A 21,689-nucleotide genomic window follows, 5' to 3' on the forward strand; every position below is an offset into this window, starting at 1 on the left:
GCGGGCTTCGCTTGCTAGGCATGGAGGGAGTGAATGTGGATGTGGTACTAATCAAGTGGGCTGCTTTGTCCTGGATGGTGTCAAGCTTCTTAAGTGTTGTGGGAGCTGCACTCATCCAGACAAGTGGGGAGTATTCCATCACACTCCTGACTTGTGCCTTGTAGATGGTGAACAGACTTTGGGGAGTCAGGAGGCGAGTTACTCGTCACAGGATTCCTAGCCTCTGACCTGCTCTTGTAGCCACAGTATTTATATGGCTAGTCTAGTTCAATTTCTGGTCAATGGTAACCCCCAGGATGTTGATAGTGGGGGATTCAGTGATGGTAATGCCATTGAACCTCAAGGTGTGATGGTTAGATTCTTTCTTGTTGGAGATGGTCATTGCCTGGCATTTGCATGGCACAAATGTTACTTGCCACTATTGTCCAGGTCTTGCTGCATTTTGGACATGGACTGCTTCTAAACGAGGAGTCACGAATAGTGCTGAACATAGTGCAATCATCAGCAAACATCCTCACTTCTGATCTTATGAAAGGTCATTGGTGAATCGGCTGAAGGTGGTTGGGCCAAGGACGCTACCCTGAGGAACTCCTGCAGTGATGTCCTGGAGCTGAGATGACTGACCTCCAACAACCACAACCATCTTCCTTTGTGCTAGGTATGACTCCAACCAGTGAAGAGTTTTCCCCCTGATTCCCATTGAGTCCAGTTTTCCTGGGGCTCCTTGATACCACACTTGGTCAAATGCGGCCTTGATGTCAAGGACAGTCACTCTCAACTCACCTCGTGAGTTCAGCTATTTTGTCCATGTTTGAACCAAAATTGACTTATACTGCTACAGTTATACATTTTTTGTAGCTCTGTGTTTCGTATATGAATAGCAAGCGGATGTGAAAAATACACTTGTGGCATATGCCCATGTGACATTCATTGGCTGGTTGGTTCATCTTGTACAAGCATTCTATTTCATTAATTGACCACTTGGTGTCAAGAAGTGATTTTGTTTATATATAGAAGATTCAAATACAGACCGTACATCAGTGAACATTATCAAAATTTGAAGCTAAGTGGTTAAGATACACATAAAAATTCCATCTTTTTTTTGTTGAAGTAACTTGTTCATGAGTTTTCACGTTGGAAAAACAGATTAATAGTATTCCTATTACAACACTTGATGTGTTGGAAATGGTTGTAAGCTCGCAAAGAAAAGAATGGTGAGCAATGAAATGGCAATTAAGAAACTAATTCCAGAAGATACATAAAACACAGCACAGCAAGGTTTAAATAACAGCAGTGAGATAAATGACGAGGTAATTTGTCGTCATGATGTTGGTTGAGGGATAAATATTAGCCAAAGTATGGGAATTGTTTTATTCTTCTTCGAATAGCACTGTGGGAACTTTTCCATCCATCTTATAGCACAGACAGATCTGAGTTTGTCATCTGAAGAAACTGGTTTCTTGCCACTTTTTGATAATTTCCTGAATGTGTGTCACACATGAAAGGTGTTATTTAAGCAGAAAGCACAACATGGCAGTAATTCAATATATGTTAGATGGTTTTAAACAATTTAATGATTTAAGATTTTGCAGTACTCCATTGAAAAAAATAATTTATTTAGGGCATTGTTATCCTATATATGCATCATGCATTTTGAACAATATTTTAGTAAACTTGGGAGTCCAGTCTCTTAATTTAACAATCTTCAATAAAGAGTTAGAAGCAATGGTATAGTAGCATATATGTTATATGACCAGTTTTAAATGGTTTATCATACTGTACAAATATTCACAATAATCTGAATACAATTTCCAGATAAATGTATTTTAAAAAAACTAAGCTCTGACTTTTTTTAATAGAACAGATGGTTTCCAATGTAACTTTATTCATCATCCATTTACTGATGGAGTAACTAATATATAAATCCACATCTTAGTCCAAAACAAATAAATGGAAAAATTGTTCCTGAATGAAAGAAAACAAAAATATTACTGAAAAGGTGCTTAAATACATTAGCATCATCTGCTGTATTTGACTCTATGAAATGCAATGATCTCCAAACATTGAAAAATGAAAAGCTCATGTTACTGAACTACATTACTGTTTTTCCCAACAATATTGATTTTCCAGTGGGTTTGATGCACAATGTGACATTGCAGTGAAACATACAGAACAGGGTTTTACATTTTCAATATTTCATGGATTGCACTAGCTGCTGAAACAGGACAGCAGAAAGATTACAAATTTGACCTAAGCAGCCCCAGGATATAAGAATGGAAAAAAGTAGACTAGAACAACCAAGATTCCCTTTTCCTAATTTCTATCCAGTAACCAATGCTGAAAAGTGAACATGAAGATTTTTGATAAGGCAAGGTCTAAAATAGAGAATAAAACTGACACAGCAATATTTGAAGTTGTTTCACTCGAATTGTGAGAAAATCAATTTTTTTTAATATCACTTTGCAGAACCACTTCACTTATAAAAGGATAAATATTTGATGTACATACACCACTGGACACAGTCCCTGTTCATCCAAAAGTGCTTTCCAGAAAATGACAGGTACATCATCATCTGAATCCTTTAATATTACATCCTCAGCTCCCCAGTTGGTCTGGCCAATAAGTCCACTGATCAATATGTTAATAAGTTTTACAGATCAGTGAGTTCCTAAATTTGATCCCTAATCTCATGCAGAATTGGACCTATTTCAATCAGGACAGCACTTAAAAAGCATTGAAGTTGGCATCAGTGCACCCAAGTTGGAAAGGAATTTGGACAGATTTCCCACTTTTGATTGTTATCCAATGAGCCTTGTTGAAAGAAGAAAGGCTGTTTGGTGGAGCTATAAAAGAGCTGCAGGTATTTGTGGAATGATACCCCAGCATGAGTCAGCACTTCAAAGATAGGAAGAAAATTGGGCAACGAAACAAAAGCTTTAGACTTTTCCTTTAAGGCTGTATTCAAAGCAATGGACCAAATAAATTCTTACATAGTCAGCCTTCAGTATCTTAAGGTTTAGTTCAATCCTAAGCATATAAATAAAGCACTGTGCAGCTAAAATGTATAATTGGAATACATAACTCTGTGCTACAGTATTATCTTTAGCTGGGCTTATTCTGTTGCTGCATATTAACATACTTTGATAAACAGAAGCAGTTTTAATAAAAGCACAATCTATTGCATTAAAGAGTATGGGAAATAGTTTCTGTAAAACAATTACACACTGGTACACAGAGCAGCATTTTTCTATTTCATTAGGTTAAACTGAGGTGTCCATCAGTAGTTAACACCAATCAAATTATAATTCAATCAACTGTCCCTTGGTTCTTGTAATCCCAGCTCTACCAAAATTCTTTATTGTCCATCCTTCATTTTACAAGACAACAGCATTCACCATATAGTTCTATTAGGCAGCCAGCTTAAACTGGATGCAGGTTTTGTTCATCATCTTGTACATGCCTTGCTGAAGGTCCATCCTCTCCTGTATCTTGTTTGTCTTTCTCAGCTTCAATCCAGCTCTGGGGTGGTATCATTTTCTTTGGGCCAAAGGGTGGAGCACCGATAAGTACTTCAATGTCATCATAATTCAGAACTTCTTTCTCCATGAGTGCATTTGCAAGCTAAAATTTAAAATCAGAGAATTTGAAATAGATTATCAATTTTTAGAAAAGTCACAGTTCAAATTACTATGTCTAGGTTCAAAAGCTAAGATTAAATGACACATGATAATCTGAGTGCAATTTTATTGGTAGAATTTCAAACAACACACCAGAATAAAAGTTTGAATTAGATAGTTATTCCAAAAGAAACTTGACTATGATGAGCCATTCTTGTGCAAGGGCATTAACCAGATGAAAATACTATAGAGCTTCCACAGTGGCTCAATTACTTTACTAGCATGTTTTTATTTGTCCTTGATGTGAGCACTGCTATCAAGGCCAAATTTGTTGCCATCCCTAATTGCCCTCAAGGTGGTGATGGTGAGCCACCTATTTGAACAACTGCAGTTTGGGGTGCACAGACTCCAAAAGTGCTGTTCAGGAAGGAGTTCAAGGATTTTGACCAGGTGACAGTGAAGGAACGACGCTATAGTTCCAAATCAAGGTGGAATGTGACTTAGAAGGAATTTACAGATGGTGGTATTCCCATCTCTCTGCTGCCCTTGTCCTTCTAGTTGGTAGGGTATGAATTACACAACAACAAAAATTTGTGCTTCAAGGTGTTAGGTGGCGTGTAACAGAACTGGTAAGATAGCTGAACTCAATTGGGATGAAGGTAGTGACCTCAGTATTTTTGGTTGAATAAGGGCAAACAAAAGTCCAGCGTTCTCTCAGCTGAATGTTACGGATGAACATTAGGTAAGAACAGGATCGATGCAGTCAAATAGCCCAGTGACGTACTCTATCAGGGTCCATACATGAATAATGGCTGTTTGGGCAAGTTGACAGAGTTGAACTGATGTGGACTGTGGAACTGTACTGAGCAAATAAATTATTAGCAATGGGGAACATTTTACAGATTAGCACAATGTGATTTTTTTTTTTAAAAGTTTGTTTCCACAATATAACAAAAAGATTGCCAGCAGTAGCTTCTCCATGAATAGATGCATCTAATTTGAATGTCATCTTTAAGAAAGCACTTTTAAACAATTAAGTGTTAACATTTTTAAACAAATGTCGGCATCTCATTCTATAGATTTAAGCCTTTTTGCATCAACAAAAAGTTGAAAAGTCATAATAATATGCAATTTATTAAAAAAATGGATTCCACATAATTCTTGAATTTAAAAAACAGAAAGACATTAACAATTATTAAAAACCTTCATTAAGAACATGGAAATGTGCAGGACAAGAACATCTCATTGCAGTCCATTTGACCAGTATCAAATTTTACAGCATGTCATACCCCTCTAATCATTTCTTTCAACAAAAACTAAACTGGCTTCTTCTTGAATTTGCTGACATAAATCCTATCATTTTTCTGGCAGTCTGTTCCCCCCACTCCTATAAGCAGGAAGCAGTTAAATCTAAATTAGTTCACCTTCCTTTCTCTCCACTTGAGTTCATGTCCCTGGTCAGAATTTGTATGCCAAAACACAATGTTAGAAATTCACTGCAAAAGGCTGGATAAAGAAACAATCAATTATTTTGATGTGACCAGCCCAGCTTTTGACAAGATTTTATGCATCAAATATAGGACTGCTTGCTTATTGCAGACTTTATTCATACTCCGATTTTACCCACTACTATTGCTAACTCTACTGCAACTACATCTAGAACAACAACTTGTATTTATATAGTGTCTGTAATAAAATGTTCCAAGACACTTCACAGGAATATTACAAAGCAAAATTTGATATCAAACCATATGAGTTAATATTAGGACAAGTGGCCAAAATCTTGGTCAACAAGGTAGGTTTTAAAAAGCATCTTAAAGGAAAGAATTCAGGTTGAAAGGTGGAGGAGGCTTAAGGTGGAAAATGCCAATGCTTCAGATCGAGGCAACTGAAGGTGGGGCCACCAAAGTTGCAGCAATTAAAATTGGGATCCTCAAGAGGTTCAAATTAGATGATTGCAAATACCTTGGAAGGTTGTGGGGCTCGAGGAGATAGGTTACAGACATAGGGAGGGTCGAAGCAATGGAGAGATTTGAAAGCAAGAATGAGAATTTTAAAATTGTGTTGTTTAAACGGTTGCCAGTTTAGGTCAGTGAACTCTGGGTAAATGGGACTTGCTGCGAGCAAGGACATGGGGAGCAGAGTTTTAGATAACCTCAAGTTTATGGAGGGTATAATGTGGGAGAACTAGAAGGACTATTTTCTCTCTGTATGGTCCCCCATTTATAGTGGGTGCGTTCATGCAAATGTGATTTTCCCTCTATACGCAATGGCCAGTGTATCTGGTTTGATAAATTTTAACTGGAATTTTGACAACTTCAGAAATTCAAACTTAGCATTCTTGTTTATGTGCTGTCAGCTCTGGACTTTGAGTTTAGATCTCTAGCCACAAATTCTTTCTCAGAGGTGATTCTCCAAAGTAGTGGTCAGGAAGCAGCTCTTTGTAGGCAGTCCCTCCTCTGTTCCCAACCAGAATCTGCTGTTGGTGATTGGGAGATGAATCCTGAGCTTCTATATTGTAAATATTTCTCATTTTATTGGTGAAAAATATTCCTGGCTACAGCCAAGCTATGTGAGATGGATAGCTCCACACGAGATGGAAGATTTTCACTTTATACAGTTGTGGACGATTGAATGGGGCTGAACTATGCCACCGTCTGGTCGGTTCAACTACTACAGCAAGAAGCTGTAACTCTTTCGAGTACAAACACGTTTCCATCTGTTTTTTCAGATGAAGTTACATTGTTTCATAGTTTGCCATTGTGAGATTTGAACTCTTGATCTTGGGGTTACAAGCCCAGTACCATAACCACTTGGCTATTTAGGCCAAGCCTTTCTTGGGGTTACAAACCCAGTACCATAACCACTTGGCTATTTAGGCCAAGCAAGTTACATTGTTTCATAGTTTGTCCTTGTGAGATTTGAACTCTTGATCTTGGGGTTACAAACCCAGTACCATAACCACTTGGCTATTTAGGCCAAGCAGCAAGGAGCTGTAGATGCAGCTGGAGTTTCAGTGAGCTTTGTCACTCGTTTAATCACTTGGGCCTGCCTGAAAAGGATTCATTGACAGGTAACCACACTTGAAATGTGAGCAGTTGCTTGCAATGCCCAAAATAGTCAGTGCATTGATGTAGTTTATGCTCTGCTTTTGTAATTGATGTTAATGACAACCCAATATAGGTGGTTGTCTGGGATAACAAGGACAATGCAAGTGATAGGGACTGCACCAGTAAGGATTAACCTCCAGCCATCCCCACCACCAATCCAGTATGTGTTTGTGGGGGTGGGGGGGGAGAAACAGTCAACGTTCTTTTTTCAATATTTAAAATGGGCTATGTTTTACTTTCAGCAGCTTTTGAAGCTGCATATTATACCCAGGTGTTCTCTCTTCTCAGAGATCTAAGAGGACTTCAAAAGCTTCACCTGGTTAAATAAAACAGATCATTAAGAACATTTCTTACAAAAAGCACCCTATTTATTTCAATTCTCCAATTTCCATAGCATTTATCTGAGACTTCTTTTTACCTGAACTCATTTATAATATAGTATTACACCCAAATTGCACCTGTTAGTGTGTTCTGTACATAAAGCTTGGATAAATGTAATTTTTGAGAGAATTTTAGAAACTGCAGTACTGTGTTTTGCAACTATAAAGAACATGCACTATTCTCTGTGGTGGCCAGATGTGCGTGAGAACTAACTTTTTAATCTAAGCATTACCCAAAATTTAGAATTATTACTTCTTGATTTTAAGTATTTAGATTTAGCTCTGTAAAAAAAAACCTATGATTTGCAATTCCTGTTATCATACTAAAGAGTATTACTAAAAAGATATTCACCAAGTACATCTTTAGCTAGGCAGTATTAAGGAAATGGATTGCCAATCATGGCATAAAAGCATTTAAAAGTTCAATGTAATTTAGAGCTGTAGTTCTACCAAATATTGAGCTTAATGTTTATTACACAAGGATCAGCATCCAGGATGCCAGTCACTACTACATCTTGGAATGCCATCAAGTGACATCCATGTCTCAAGAACTATTACAAAGTTTGATGAATAACCTGAATACATCATTTAATTGGGCATTTCCTGATCAGGAAACAAACTATGCTTGTGCCATCAGGTTTTTTTGGTCAAATGTACAAATGAGAATCTCACTGATATTGTGGGAGTGCACATATGCATACACAGGCATGTGAGAGAGAAAAAAAGATTATGTAAAAGAGACAACATGTGGGGGAGGAGTGGCACGGGCACCCGTCCCTGAAAGGGGCGGGGGGGCAGGTGGGCGCGGAACATGAGAGGGAGAGGGGGAGGGGGTGTGTGCGCGCAAACGCTGGCGACAGTGAAAGCGTGCACCGGAAATGGCAAGCACGTGCACCAGAAACGGCCAGTGCAAGCACCCAAGACAGCGAGTGCCGCTGACGACGAGAGCAAGCGCCGGAGACAGTGAGACCAAGTGCGTCCACACAAGAGCGCGATTGTGTGCATGCAAGAGATGCGAGCATGTGCACGTGAGAATGTGTGAGCAAGAGAGAGAGAGAGAGAGAGAGAAAAAAAGAGAAATATTTCTTCCTCTTTATTCATAAGGGGAAGAAGTAGTAACTTACTGCAAGAAGTTTGTCCCGGTTATCCAGTAGGAGCTTCTCCGTGTGCCTGTAAGCACTAGCCACCAATAGTTTGACTTCCTATAGAATTAAGAAAATCAGTGAAAGATTGCTTGAATTATTTAAAAAAATTATTGGGCCCATTTATCAATTGAAGTTATGATAGTGTTGCAAACTAATTTCACAATGAAACACCTATTCAACTCACCTCTTTTGTCAGTTTACCACCATAAACTGGTGAGTTACTAATGACACTCAGTAATTACTAAGATCAACTTAGTTTCCAGTAAATCCAAACGAATATCAACCAACTATTATCAACACTGAAATTTTCAAATTGCATCTGTCATGAAAATATTATAATTCTCATAATATTATTGTGATTTATTGTAAAAGTAGGTTAATAGTGGGGTTTGAATAGTGTGTGTGTCTGAGGGAGGATTTAATTGAGTTGGGGACAGCTGATCTGGAGGCTTTGACTCATTAAAAGAGGCGATCTCCTTGAAACATACCAGATTATGAAGGGGCTTGACAGGCTAGATACGGAGATTTAGTTTCCCCTGGCTGGGGTATCTGGAACAAGGGGAAGAGTTTCAGGATAAGGGTTCAATCAGTTAGGACAGAGATGAGCAGAAATGTCTTCATTCAAAGGCTTGTGACCTAACTAAGAGGTTCTGGATGCACCATAATTGAATATATTTATGGCAGAAATAGACAGATTTTTGGTCTCTCAGGAAATCAAGGGATGTGGAGACCAGACAGGAAAGTAGAGTTGAAGCCCAAGATCAGCCATGATCATACTGAATGATGGGCAGGCTTGATGGGCCATATGGTCTTCTCCTGCTCCTTTTCTTATGTTCTTTTCCCTGCCTGGCTGATGCTCTGTAACTACAAAACTTAAGACTAAATCTTTTTATTAAGAGCTTCCATCTCACTAAGGAGACTTCAGGCCGATCCACATTCAACAACCTGCTCTGAAAACTCTGCTCATATTTTGACAGCTGTGATAAATTTCACTACAGCAGCTAGGACAATCCACAACATTCTAAAACAATTAAACAATGTTCTAAATAAAACAATCCACAAAATTCAAAAAACAAGTATACAAGGAACTCAGTAGAGGGCATACTTCTGCCAAGCTGTGTAACTCGATATTAAAAATACATTTATGCACTTCTAACTGATTTTTTGTCCCAGAATAAGTGCCAATAGAATTTACAACCTTTATGTCAATGGTGCAGCTCTTCCTTGAAGCTTTTCCCTGCCTGGTTGATGTTCAGTTATTACCAAGTTGAAAGAATAAATCTTTTTATTAAGAGCCTCCATCTCACTGAGGAAGCTTCAGACCAATCCACATCCAACAACCTGCTCTGAAAACTCAGCTCGCATTTTGACAGCTGTGACAAATTCCAACATATCAGCTGAGACAATCCAGGACATCCTAAATTAAATTAAACAACCCACAGGATTCTTAAAAAAAAGTCAATTTGCTCTATCTTTCCATGTTAATTGAGCCTTTAAAAAAATTCCAGGATCCAGATTTGCATTTTCACCAGAAACTAATCAGCTCTTTCGTGGGTTATATCTGATCTGTGTACCAAGTTTTATTGAAATCCATCCATGAGATTTCAAGGTATGTTGTTTACTAACAGGGGTGAAAACATTATCTCTGTCCGTCTTCAATAACGGAAGTAAAAAAGTCAATTCACCCTGTTTTCCAATGTCAACAGATCCTTTAAAAAATTACAGGACCCACATCTTTGCAAAAAGTAATCATTTCTTCCTTGGGCCATTCCTATCCGTGTACCAGGTTTCAGTGAATCCATCCAATTGTTTTTGAGATATATTGTCTACAGACAGACTAACAAATAGGGGCATAAACATTACCTCCATCCACCTTCAGTGGCAGAAGTAAAAAAGTGTGACACTGAGCCACATAAGGAGATATTAGGTCAGATGACCAAAAGTTTGGTCAAAGTGAAAGTGTCTTAAAAGGAGAAAAACAAGGTAGAGAAGCAGAGAGGTGTGAGGAGGGAATTCCAGAGCTTGGGCCCTAGACAATGAAAGGCAAGGGGCACCAATGATGGAGCAATTAAAATTAGAGATGCTCGATAGACCAAAATTAGAGGAGTGCAGGTATCTTGGGAGGGCTGTGGGGTTGGCCAAGATTACAGAGAAAGGGAGGTGTAAGTCTACGGAGTGTTTTGAAAACAAGGATGAGAATTTTAAAGTCAAGACATTGCTTGACCAGGAGCCAATATTGGTCAGTGAGCAAAGAGGCAATGGGGGAATGGGATTTGTTGCAAGTTAAGACACAGGCAGCAGAGTTTTGGATGACCTAAAGTTTACAGCAGGTTTCTAGGGAGTCCAGCCAGCAGTGTGTTGGAATAGTCGAGTCGAGAGGTAACAAAGGCATAATGGGAGTTTCAGCAGCAGATGAGCTTAGACAGGGACAAAGTCAGATAATGCTACAGAGCTGGAAATAGGCAGTCTTAGTGATGGCACAAATACGAGGTCCGAAGATCATCTTGGCATCAAATATGACACCAAGGTTGCAAACAGACTACCTTAATGTCTGACTGTTGCCAGGGAGAGGGGTGGAGTTGGTAGCTGGGTAACAGAGTTTGCAGCAGGGACCAAAAACAATGGCTTCGGTCTTCCCAACATTTAATTGGAAGAAATTTATAATCATCCACTACTGGATGTTGAATAAGCAGGTTGATAATGTAGCAACAGCAGAGGAGTCGAGAGACGGTGGTGAGGTAGAGCTGGGTGTCATCAGCAGACATGTGAAAACTATGCCTTGCCTTCGGATGTTGTTGCTGAGGGACAGCATGTGGATGAGAAATAGGCAGGGCATAGGATAGATCCTTGGGAGACACCAGAAGTAACATTGCAGGAGTAGAAAGAGAAGCCATTCTCAGTGATTCTCTGGCTACGATTAGATAGGTAAAAATGGAACTACATGAGAGCAGCCCCACCCAGCAGGATGGCGATGGAGATGTTAGATGAGGATGGGTTGATCAACCCATGTCAAAGGCTGCAAACAGGTCAAAAAGGACGAGGAGGGGAAGTTTATCTTTGTCACAGTCACATAGGATGTAATATGTGACTTTGATAAGAACTGTTTCGATACTATGGCAGGGGTGGAAACCTAATTAGAGGGTTTCAAGCATGGAGTTCCGGGAAAGAAAGTGGGAGGTGACAGCACGTATAAGGACTCTGGAGAAGAAAGGGAGGTTGGAGATGGGACAGTAGTTTGCAAGGGCAGTGGGATCAAGGGAAAGTTGATTTGAACTGAAATTATTCACACAAATATGGTGTTAAATACAAAAATAAGAATACCACAAAGAACTTTTGACTTTCAAAAGCTAAGCTATATCAGAGGAGATAACCACTCCTTTCCTTAACCATGTACATTTCTAGAAAGAAACATTTGCTATATTTGACCTCAGTTGCTTATTTTCTCTAATTTCACTTCTCTTTGCCACAGCCACACATTCTTACAAAAAGATGTGGTAAAGGTAACTTTGGTGATCCAACATCACTGTAAAACTTACATGATCCATGTGCTCCTGGAGTCCTTGGCTGAAGGGTCGTCGACCAACTGCCCCCATTTCCTCTGTATCAGGGAATGAAATGTGTCCAATCGTTTCAACCATTCCGTAGCATTTCACCATGGAGTAAGCCACTCTTGTAACTTTTCGTAAGTCATCCTGAGCACCTGAGTGTTAAAAATTTTATCACTTCAATCCAGGAATACAGGAATATCTATTCTGATAGGTGCTCTGAATTTTGGCTTCCAAGGAGATTCAAGTTAATTTTTGTGGATACAAAAAAAGTAAATGAGGTCACTTCTAGAAATGCAAGAAGATTCTTCAATGGACAATTCCCAAAATATTTCCATGCTTCAAGCATGAAAAGCTCTCCCAAATAAACAAACAAAATTACAACACTGGTGACATTGTACAATGTATCAGATACACAGATACCTTTTACTATTCTTTCTAAGAACATAAGAGCATAAGAAATAGGAGCAGCAGAAGGCCATTCAGACTTCTGAGCCCATTCCACCATTCAATGAGATCATGGCCAAACTTCTACTTCAACACCATTTTCTTGGATTATCCCTGTAGCCTTTGATGTAGAAATCTATCAATCTCAGTCTTGAACATGTTCAACGACTGAGCCTCCACAACCCTCTGGGGCAGAGAATTCCAAAGGTTCACTTGAGTGAAGAAATTCCTCCTTAACTCAGTCCCAAAATCCCTGCCCCTTAATTCTGAGCCTGTGCCCCTGGTTCTGGACGCCCCCAGCTAAGGGAAACATCCTTCCTACATCTACCCCGTTGAGTCCTGTAAGAATTTTGATTGTTTGAATAAGATCATCTCTCATTCTTCTAAACTCCAGAGAATAAAGGCCCAGTCCATTTAATCTTTCATCACAGGAGGAAAATTCATATTCTTTTGTTTTCTTTTCCATTTATTTATTCAATTCCCAAAACAGACTAAGTGGATGAATTGGGGGAGGCGGTGGCATAGTGGTATTGTCACTAGGCTAGTTTTGAATCCCACGAAGGTAGATGCTGAAATGTGAATATAATATACATCTCGAATTAAAAGTCTAATGTCGATTGTCTTAAAAACCCATCTGGTTCACTAATGTCCTTTAGGAAAGGAAATCTGCTGTCCTTACCTGGTCTGTCCTACACATGATTCCAGACTCGCAGCAATGTGGTTGATTCTTAAATGCCCTCTGAAATAGCCTAGCAAGCCACTCTGTCTTAAAGGAATGGAACCAGGTGGACCACTCGGCATCAACCTAGGAACTGGAAATGACAACGGCAAACTTAGCCCTGTCGACCCTGCAAAGTCATCCCTTACTAACATCTGGAGACTAGTGCCAAAATTGGGAGAGCTGTCTCACAGACTAGTCAAAAAACAGCCTGACATAGTCATACTCACCAAATCATGCCTCACAGACAATGTCCCAGATACCACCATCACTATCCCAGGGTATGTCCAGTCCCACTGGCAGGACAGACCCAGAAGAGATGGCGGCACAGTGGAATACAGTCAGGAGGGAGTTGCCCTGGGAATCCTCAACATCGACTCCAGACCCCATGAAGTCTCATGGCATCAGGTCAAACATGGGCAAGGAAACCTCCTGCTGATTACCACATGCTGCCCCCAGTCGGCTGATGAATCAGTAATCCCCCAACTTGAGCACCACTTGCAGGAAGTATCGAGGGTGGCAAGGGCGCAGAATGTACTCTGGGCAGGGGACTTCAATGTTTATCTCCAAGAATGGCTCAGTAGCACCACTAGAGACTGAGCTAGCTGGGTCTGAAAGGACATAGCTGCTGGACTGGGTCTGCGGCAGGTGGTGAGGGAAAAACATACTTGACCTCATCCTCACCAACCTGCTTGCCACAGATTCATCTGCCAATGTGGAGACGAAGTCCCGCCTTTACTTTGAGGATACCCTCCATCATGTTGTGTGGCATTAGTTGTGGGATAGATTTTGAACAAATCTAGCAACTCAATCCTGGCAACCATGAGGTGTTGTGGGTGATCAGCAGCAGCAGAATGGTACTCAACCACAATCTGTAACGTCATGGCCTGGCATTTCCCCCCACTTTACTATTACCACCAAGCCAGGGAATCAACCCTGGTACTGTGAGGAGTGCAGAAGGGCATATCAAGAGCAGCACCAGGCATACCTAAAAATGAGGTGTCAATGTGGTGAAGCTACAACCCAGGACTATTGCGTACCAAACAGCATAAGCAGCAAGTAATAGACAGAGCTAAGTGATTCCACAACCAACGGATCAGATCTAACTCCTGCAGTCCTGCCACATCCAATCATGAATGATGGTGGACAATTAAACAACTCACTGGAGGAGGAGGCTCCACAAATATCCCCATCCTCAATGATGGAGTAGCCCAGAACATCTGTGCAAAAGATAAGGCTGAAGCATTTGCAACAATCTTCAGCCAGAAGTGCCGAGTGGATGATCCATCTCAGACTCCTCCGGATGTCCCCAGCTTCACCACAAGTGCTGTTGTTCAGCCAATTCGATTCACTCCATGTGATATCAAGAAACAGCTGAAGGCACTGGATCCTGCAAAGGCTATGGGCCCTGACAATACTCCAGCAATAGTACTGAAGACTTGTGCTCCAGAACCTGCCATGCTCCTAGCCAAACTGCTCCAGTGCAGCTACAACACTGGCAGCTTCTGGTAATGTGGAAAATTGCCTAGGTATGTCCTGTATACAAAAAGCAGGACAAATCCAACCCAACGAATTACAGCCCCATCAGTCTACTCTCCATCATCAGTAAAGTGATGAAAGGAGTTATCAACAGTGCTTTTGAGCAGCAATTGCTTAGCAATAACCTGCTCACTGACACTCAGTTTGGGGTCTGCCATGGCCTCTCAGGTTCTTGACCTCATCACAGCCTTGGTTCAAACATCGACAAAAGAACTAAACTCCACATGTGAGGTGAGAGTGACTGCCCTTGACATCAAGGCCACATTTGACCAAATGTGGCATCAAGGTGCCATAGCAAAACTGGAGTCAACGGGAATCAGGGGAAAAATCTCCACTGGTTGGAGTCATACCTAAGGAAGACAATTGACTTCCCATGACCACAATCATCAAGGTTCCAGGACATCACTGCAGGAGCTCTTCAGGGTAGTGTCCTCAGACGAACCATCTTCAGCTGCTTTATCAATGACCTTCCTTCCATCATAAGGTCAGAAGTGGGGATATTCGCTGATGATGGCAGAGTGTTCAGCACCATTTGCAACTCCTCAGATATTGAAGCAGTCCATGTCCAAATACAGCAAGACCTGGACAAAATCCAGGCTTGGGCTGACAAGTGGCAAGTAACATTTGTGTCACACAAGTGCCAGAAAATGACCATCTCCAACAAGAAAGAATCCAACCATCGCCCCTTGACATTCAATGCCATTACCATCACTGAAACCCCACTAGAAAAAACCCTGGGGCTTACCAGTGACCAGAAACTGAACTGGGCTAGCCATATAAATACTGTGGCTACAAGAGCAGGTTAAAGGCTAGGAATCCTGCACCGAGTAACTCATCTCCCGACTCCCCAAAGTGTGTTCACAATCTACAGAGCATAAATCAGGAGTGTGATGGAATACTCTCCACTTGACTGGATGAGTGCAGCTCCAACAACACTCAAGAAGCTTGACACTCTCCAGGACAAAGCAACCCACTTGATTGGCACCTATCCACAAACATTCACTCTCTCCACCACTGTCGCACAGTGTGTGCCATCTACAAGCTGCGCTGCAGGAACTCACCAAACCTCTTTAGACATCACTTTCCAAACCCACGACCACTACCATCTAGAAGGAAAAGGGCAGCAGACACATGGGAACACCACCACCTGCAATTTCCCGTCCAAGCCATTCACCATTCTGACTTGGAAATATATCACCATTTCTTCACTGTCGCTGGGTAAAAATCCTGGTACTTCTCTCCTAATAGCACTGTGAGTGTACCTACACATGGACTGCCACGGTTCAAGAAGGCAGTTCATTACCACTTTCTCAAGGGCAATTAGGGATAGGATTAGGGATAAATACTGGCCTAGCTAGCTACGCCCACATCCCATGAATGAATTCTGTAAAAATTACTTCTACAACTTTCAATGGTACCTCCTAGGGTATCACTAATTCACTCAAAGTCACTATAGATGAAACAGGACACAAAAATGACTCCATGCAAAAGCTACAATATACTTGGGAAGAAAATTGGTGCTGGGCAAAGGCATACCTGTACATAACAGCATTGAGGTTGAAAAGAATGAGAGAGAACACTAGGTAAATCAAGAAGTGATTAGCTGACTCCTAGCTTAGATTTTTTAAAATGAAAGTTATAAGGATAGGGAAAAACTGGGGAGATGAGGAGTTTCACAACTTTGAGATCCTGAAAAAGAATAAGTTACAGTAAGAGACTGCAATTAATCTTGATTTCAATGCAATGAAGATATAGGAAGAGAGAGATGTCTGCAGAAATAGTGCGGAAAGAAAAGAAATAAAAAGAACCAAAAAACACTTGAGTATTCTAAAATCAATAAAGGAGGTAAGAGAGGTTGTACTGATGAGATGGAACTTGAAACAGAGAGGGAGAGTGGGCCAGTCCATCAAGCAACTAGTTTTTTCTTGCATCCTGTCCAGGAAACAAGTGGGATACTTGAGCAAATGAGTGCTTAGAAGTTCCACTGTGCGATATGTAATAGCTCAACTTCCTTGTAAATTTTTGTCTACTAAAATGATTTTACTGGCTAACATATCTGATAAAAGAGAAGAGCTGAATAAACATATATTACCATCACGTAACTGTCTAGATAGAGACCTCCATCAAAACATTTCTAATTGTTTCATCGATCAAATGCAGAATAAACTTTAGGTACACCATTGAACAATGTAGCACATATTCCAACCATAGAAGAGAACAAAGAAACCTTTTAATTCTCTTCACAAGCCATTTTCGACCGGAAAATCAACATGGGTAATTAGATAACTCTGTGCTGTGGAATGATAATCACTTCTAAGTGAAGTCAGGCTGCCAAAGCTCACTTTTCTGAAGATACTTACAATTGTCAGACCTTAGTCAAGCCTGAAATTAACCCAAGGTACTAGAGGTGAAACACTGCTGTAGCTCACTGCCCCACCCATCTGATATCAAAGCTGCTTCTTTTAAAAGATAACCAAAGCAATTTTTAGATAGGTATAAAAATATACATGTTTAAATATTTCAATTTATGATTCTACAGAAGACTTGGAGCTCATCTAAGGAGTAACTGAGCCTAAGGAAGATCAGAGGTTCTGTCTCCAAGATGCATTTGGGGTATCATCTTGGCTCAGTGGTACCTCTTCACCTGATTCAGAAGACGTGGACTTTAGTCCCAATATGAATTTGAACACATAATTTAAACTGAAAGTTTAGTGCTGCACCGAGGGAGTGCTATATTGTTGACAGTGCCATCTTTGAGATGAGATGTAAAAGATCCCCTGGTGTTATTTGAAGAGCAATGATGTTCTCCTGGTGTACTAACCAACATTTATCCCTCAATTTACCACTAGCAGAAACAGATTATTCATTCATCTCATTTACTGTTTGTGGACTCTTGCTATGAGCAAACCTGTATAGCCTATATAACAGGAGCTAACATTGCAACAGTAGTTGATTGGCTCCGTCATGAGGGCATGAAATGCACTAGATAAATGAAAGTCTGCTTTATGTTCAATTTGCAGATCTCAATCTGGATGATGGTAGAGGTGCTACAATAGACTTCAGTGCCCCTGGATTAACGGGGCAAAAATATGGCCAGGGTTCTTGCGTTTGATCATTATCCAACTATAAGTGCACATGAGGCGGCTAAGGGCAAACTTGGTTGTGATTCTCATCCTGGTTTCCTGTCTTCCAGCAGCCAGTTTAATTGACTTCAGTAGAGGGCTGGAAAGAAATCTCCCATCCTCCCAGCCAGGTGTGTAGGAAAAAACTATAAAGGTACCTTAAAAAGAGATGTTCACCTTTCCCCCACCCCCTCACTCATGGTGCGGTGCAGCAGGCTGATGTTGAATAAAAGCCTACAAAATGGCATCCTGTAGGCTAAAACGGGACAAAATACTGACCAATTGATCATAAAGAAGAAACATGCAAGTATTTGGAATTATTCAAATCATACCTGTTGTGACTTTATTAAAGGTGATAGCTTCTGCAACACGACCTCCTAGAGCCATACACATGCGTTCAAAAAGCTGTTCTTTGGTAAAGAGGTGCTGCTCTCGTGGTAGGATCTGTGCAAATCCCAGTGCAGCATTTGTTCGTGGTGCTATGGAGACCTACAAGGCAAAACAATCAAATTATTTACAATTTACCCCAGTGATTTTAGAAAATTAAAATCAATAGTTCAGAATCATCGATGCAAAACAAAAGAAATCATATTAGTGATTCCTTAAAGTTTTCTAAACATAAATACACAATAATTATCACGGTCCATACTTTATTTTATCTTTTGTCTCCAAGCACAGCAAATATTTGTTTTCCAAAAAGCTTTACAGCTCCATTAAACATCTGGTGGGTTAATAGCTCTAAACAACACAAGCTAAGTCATTCTAGCTTCAATTTCTGGTCTACACAGAGGCATTAGCACCTCTAGGCTAAGAAGGAAAAATAAACCATAATTCCTGGTACTGAAGAAAATATTGTGGCTTTTCCTGGAAACTGCACGCCAACACTGGGTGAAAATCAGACTTGACTTGGCTGCAATGACCTTCCACGGTTGAACAGCCTGTTAACACGAGCTGGATACTCAAAGCAGCTCGATATTAAAATTTTTCAACCAAAACACATCCCTCTCTTCCCTATCACGATATCCAGCTATTCTCAATGTCCTAATGTTTTTGCCTCTTAGTCTGTTTTTTGTTTACCTTTTACCAAACTTAAATCCTACTATCCTATATTATTGTTTTACTTTGAAATAACTGTGCTCCTTATTTATAACAGTTAGTTGATTTTAATGAGGTTGTCCCCTAACTTCTTTCCTTCTTGATAGTGGAGCTTTAGCACACACGAACCCCACCCATCACCAACCCCTCCCTCTTCTCACATTCTTCATAAGCTACTTTGATGTACCTTCCAGCAACCAGCTTATCATGGGGCCAGAGGAAACAGAGCAATTTTACACAATAGATACCTTCGAATCACTGCAAGACCAATTCAAATGAGTAGTTGAGGTAAGAGCATAAAATAAGTTTAAGCTATTTGATATTTGTAAAGAGCAGCAGCAGTCACTTCAGATTGCAACTGACTATATTTGTATAATAGTATGTAAAGAAATGTAATAATGGTAACATGATTCACAGTTATATTAATAAAACTAGACCTTCAAGACAGCTTCAGTGTGCTCAAGAAGCCAACCCACAAGAACGTGTCCAGATTCATGGAAAGCTATTATTCTCTGTTCTTCCTTGGAGAGAATTTTACTCTTCTTGGCAGTGCCTGAGGGGCAAAGGAAAATGTGAACAAAACAAAGAAAAATTTCCCAAATAAACAAATAATGTCATGAGGTTGAACAATACTGACATTTTTGGAATTTATTTGAATAATCAGTGTGATTTTGTTCAATCTAAATAGGGAGTTTTGTATACTACTTTGAGAATTGTAACCAGAGATATTTAATATGAACATTTGAATGTTGAGAACACAGAATAACAGAGCAATCATATATCACATTAAGAGCCCATTCATCCCATTATGCCTATGTAGACTCTATTAAGCAGCTGTCCAATTAATTCCACTTCCCTTTTCTCTCTCGTAACTCTGAAAACCTTTCCTTTAAGATGATTGTATTGTCTATCAAGACAAAAAAGTTAAGATTTGAGTCTTCCCAACAATACATTCCTTCTTCCAAAAGAAATGTTATCAGAAGCATTGTTCCTCCTTCTCCAACGTGTCACACGCCATTCTTCAGTGAAGATGACAAACAAACAGCTGGTTCCTCAACATTTAATGAATGCTGCTTAAATAGCTCTCAGTAATTGGATTGGTTTAGCTTTCGACATGCAACAACTGCAGTTTTATACCACAGATGCTTCAGAATTATTATAAGACATTATTCAAATTAAAAAGGTTCAGACAAGTATCTGAAAATAAAACTGAAAGTTAAGTAGTTGACAACCATCTGGGTCTCAAGATTAGGTTAAAATTTGGTGTCACAAATATTACTAATATCAGTTGTTTAAAATGTAGGTGTTTCATTCAGCTTTTAAGTTCCACTTTGAAGGGTTCACATCAATTGCCAGTATAATCTATATCCTTGATGTGAAATGCCAAAAAAAACTAGATTAATAAATCATTGCTGCAAATTTATTGAGAAACAACTACCAAGAACTGCTTGGTCTAAAAATGGACTATGGAATCACTTCATTTCATATGGATTCGCAAATAGTTAAAAGAAAAATGGCTATTCTTTAGGACAGCTTTTATGTGCTCAAGAAGCAGGCCATAAACCCTTGTGCTACAATGAAGTGCAATACAAAATGAAGATCAATGTTTGGACTCTCCTGATCTATACTTCTTTTCCCCTCATTATGAGGCAGTACACAATTTACTTACCAGGAAAGCTTCATAAAATGAATGAAAATAGACATACCTGCTATGACCTTCTCTACTGCGTATTCAAAACTTAAGGTGTCAACAGATTTCTCCCCTTCTCTGGCTGCATGTAATGCTGCTTCATTACAAATGTTGGCAATGTCAGCTCCTAGGATGAAGCCAAATTAATGCATACGCTAAACTAAAAAAGATTTTGAAGTACAAAGTTTGTTATGAGACATATTAGGACATATTAAAATCAGTACTTTTGGATAGTATAATAGATTTCTATTTACATCCTCAAATTTCTAATGAAATATGAAAGCTCAGAAACTTTACACCAATATGAACAGAAACTTGTACAGAAACACAGAGTAAGCCCTGTCGACAAAAAAAATTACAATAAAATTCTGCATAATACTCTTAAATGCTGGATTCTTACCACTGAATCCTGGAGCTAGCTCAGCCAATCGTTGGGAATAAAAACTGGCTGGACGAGTTAACTTCAGGCTCTTCAAATGTTGCTCAAAAATCTCCTTCCTTTCCTACAAATGTGAATGAAATAAACAATATACCATTCCAAAACAAAAACAGAATTACCTGGAAAAACTCAGCAGGTCTGGCAGCATCGGCGGAGAAGAAAAGAGTTGACGTTTCGAGTCGTCATGACCCTTCGACAGAACTTGAGTTCGAGTCCAAGAAAGAGTTGAAATATAAGCTGGTTTAAGGTGTGTGTGTGGGGGGGGCGGAGAGATAGAGAGAGAGAGAGAGAGAGAGAGAGGTGGGGGGGGGTGTGGTTGTAGGGAGAAACAAGCAGTGATAGAAGCAGATCATCAAAAGATGTCAACTACAATAGTACAATAGAACACATAGGTGTTAAAGTTAAAGTTGGTGATATTATCTAAACGAATGTGCTAATTAAGAATGGATGGTAGGGCACTCAAGGTATAGCTCTAATGGGGTTTTTTTTTATTTTATTTTTTTTTAAATAATGGAAATAGGTGGGAAAAGGAAAATCTTTATAATTTATTGGAAAAATAAGGAAGGGTGAAACAGAAAGGGGGTGGGGATGGGGGAGGGAGCTCACGACCTAAAGTTGTTGAATTCAATATTCAGTCCGGAAGGCTGTAAAGTCCCTAGTCGGAAGATGAGGTGTTGTTCCTCCAGTTTGCGTTGGGCTTCACTGGAACAATGCAGCAAGCCAAGGACAGACATGTGGGCAAGAGAGCAGGGTGGAGTGTTAAAATGGCAAGCGACAGGGAGGTTTGGGTCATTCTTGCGGACAGACCGCAGGTGTTCTGCAAAGCGGTCGCCCAGTTTACG

General features: G+C 39.9%; 1 protein-coding gene across 1 annotated transcript in view; it reads right to left on the reverse strand.

Moving 5' to 3' along the window:
- Positions 1 to 1,556: 1,556 nt before the first annotated feature.
- Positions 1,557 to 21,689, reverse strand: part of spg7 (SPG7 matrix AAA peptidase subunit, paraplegin) — a 53,850-nt gene continuing 33,717 nt past the window's right edge. The window contains exons 11-17 of the mRNA XM_041191418.1: positions 20,809 to 20,911; positions 20,425 to 20,535; positions 19,156 to 19,271; positions 17,956 to 18,112; positions 11,789 to 11,952; positions 8,232 to 8,309; positions 1,557 to 3,621 (exon numbers count right to left, since the gene is read on the reverse strand). Of these exons, the coding sequence (XP_041047352.1) occupies positions 3,421 to 3,621; positions 8,232 to 8,309; positions 11,789 to 11,952; positions 17,956 to 18,112; positions 19,156 to 19,271; positions 20,425 to 20,535; positions 20,809 to 20,911 (930 nt within the window). The 3' untranslated portion in view covers positions 1,557 to 3,420. The remainder of the gene's footprint in view (positions 3,622 to 8,231; positions 8,310 to 11,788; positions 11,953 to 17,955; positions 18,113 to 19,155; positions 19,272 to 20,424; positions 20,536 to 20,808; positions 20,912 to 21,689) is intronic.

This window comes from Carcharodon carcharias, chromosome 7 (assembly GCF_017639515.1).
Source record: "Carcharodon carcharias isolate sCarCar2 chromosome 7, sCarCar2.pri, whole genome shotgun sequence".
In the NCBI taxonomy this organism is placed as follows: Eukaryota; Metazoa; Chordata; class Chondrichthyes; order Lamniformes; family Lamnidae; genus Carcharodon; species Carcharodon carcharias.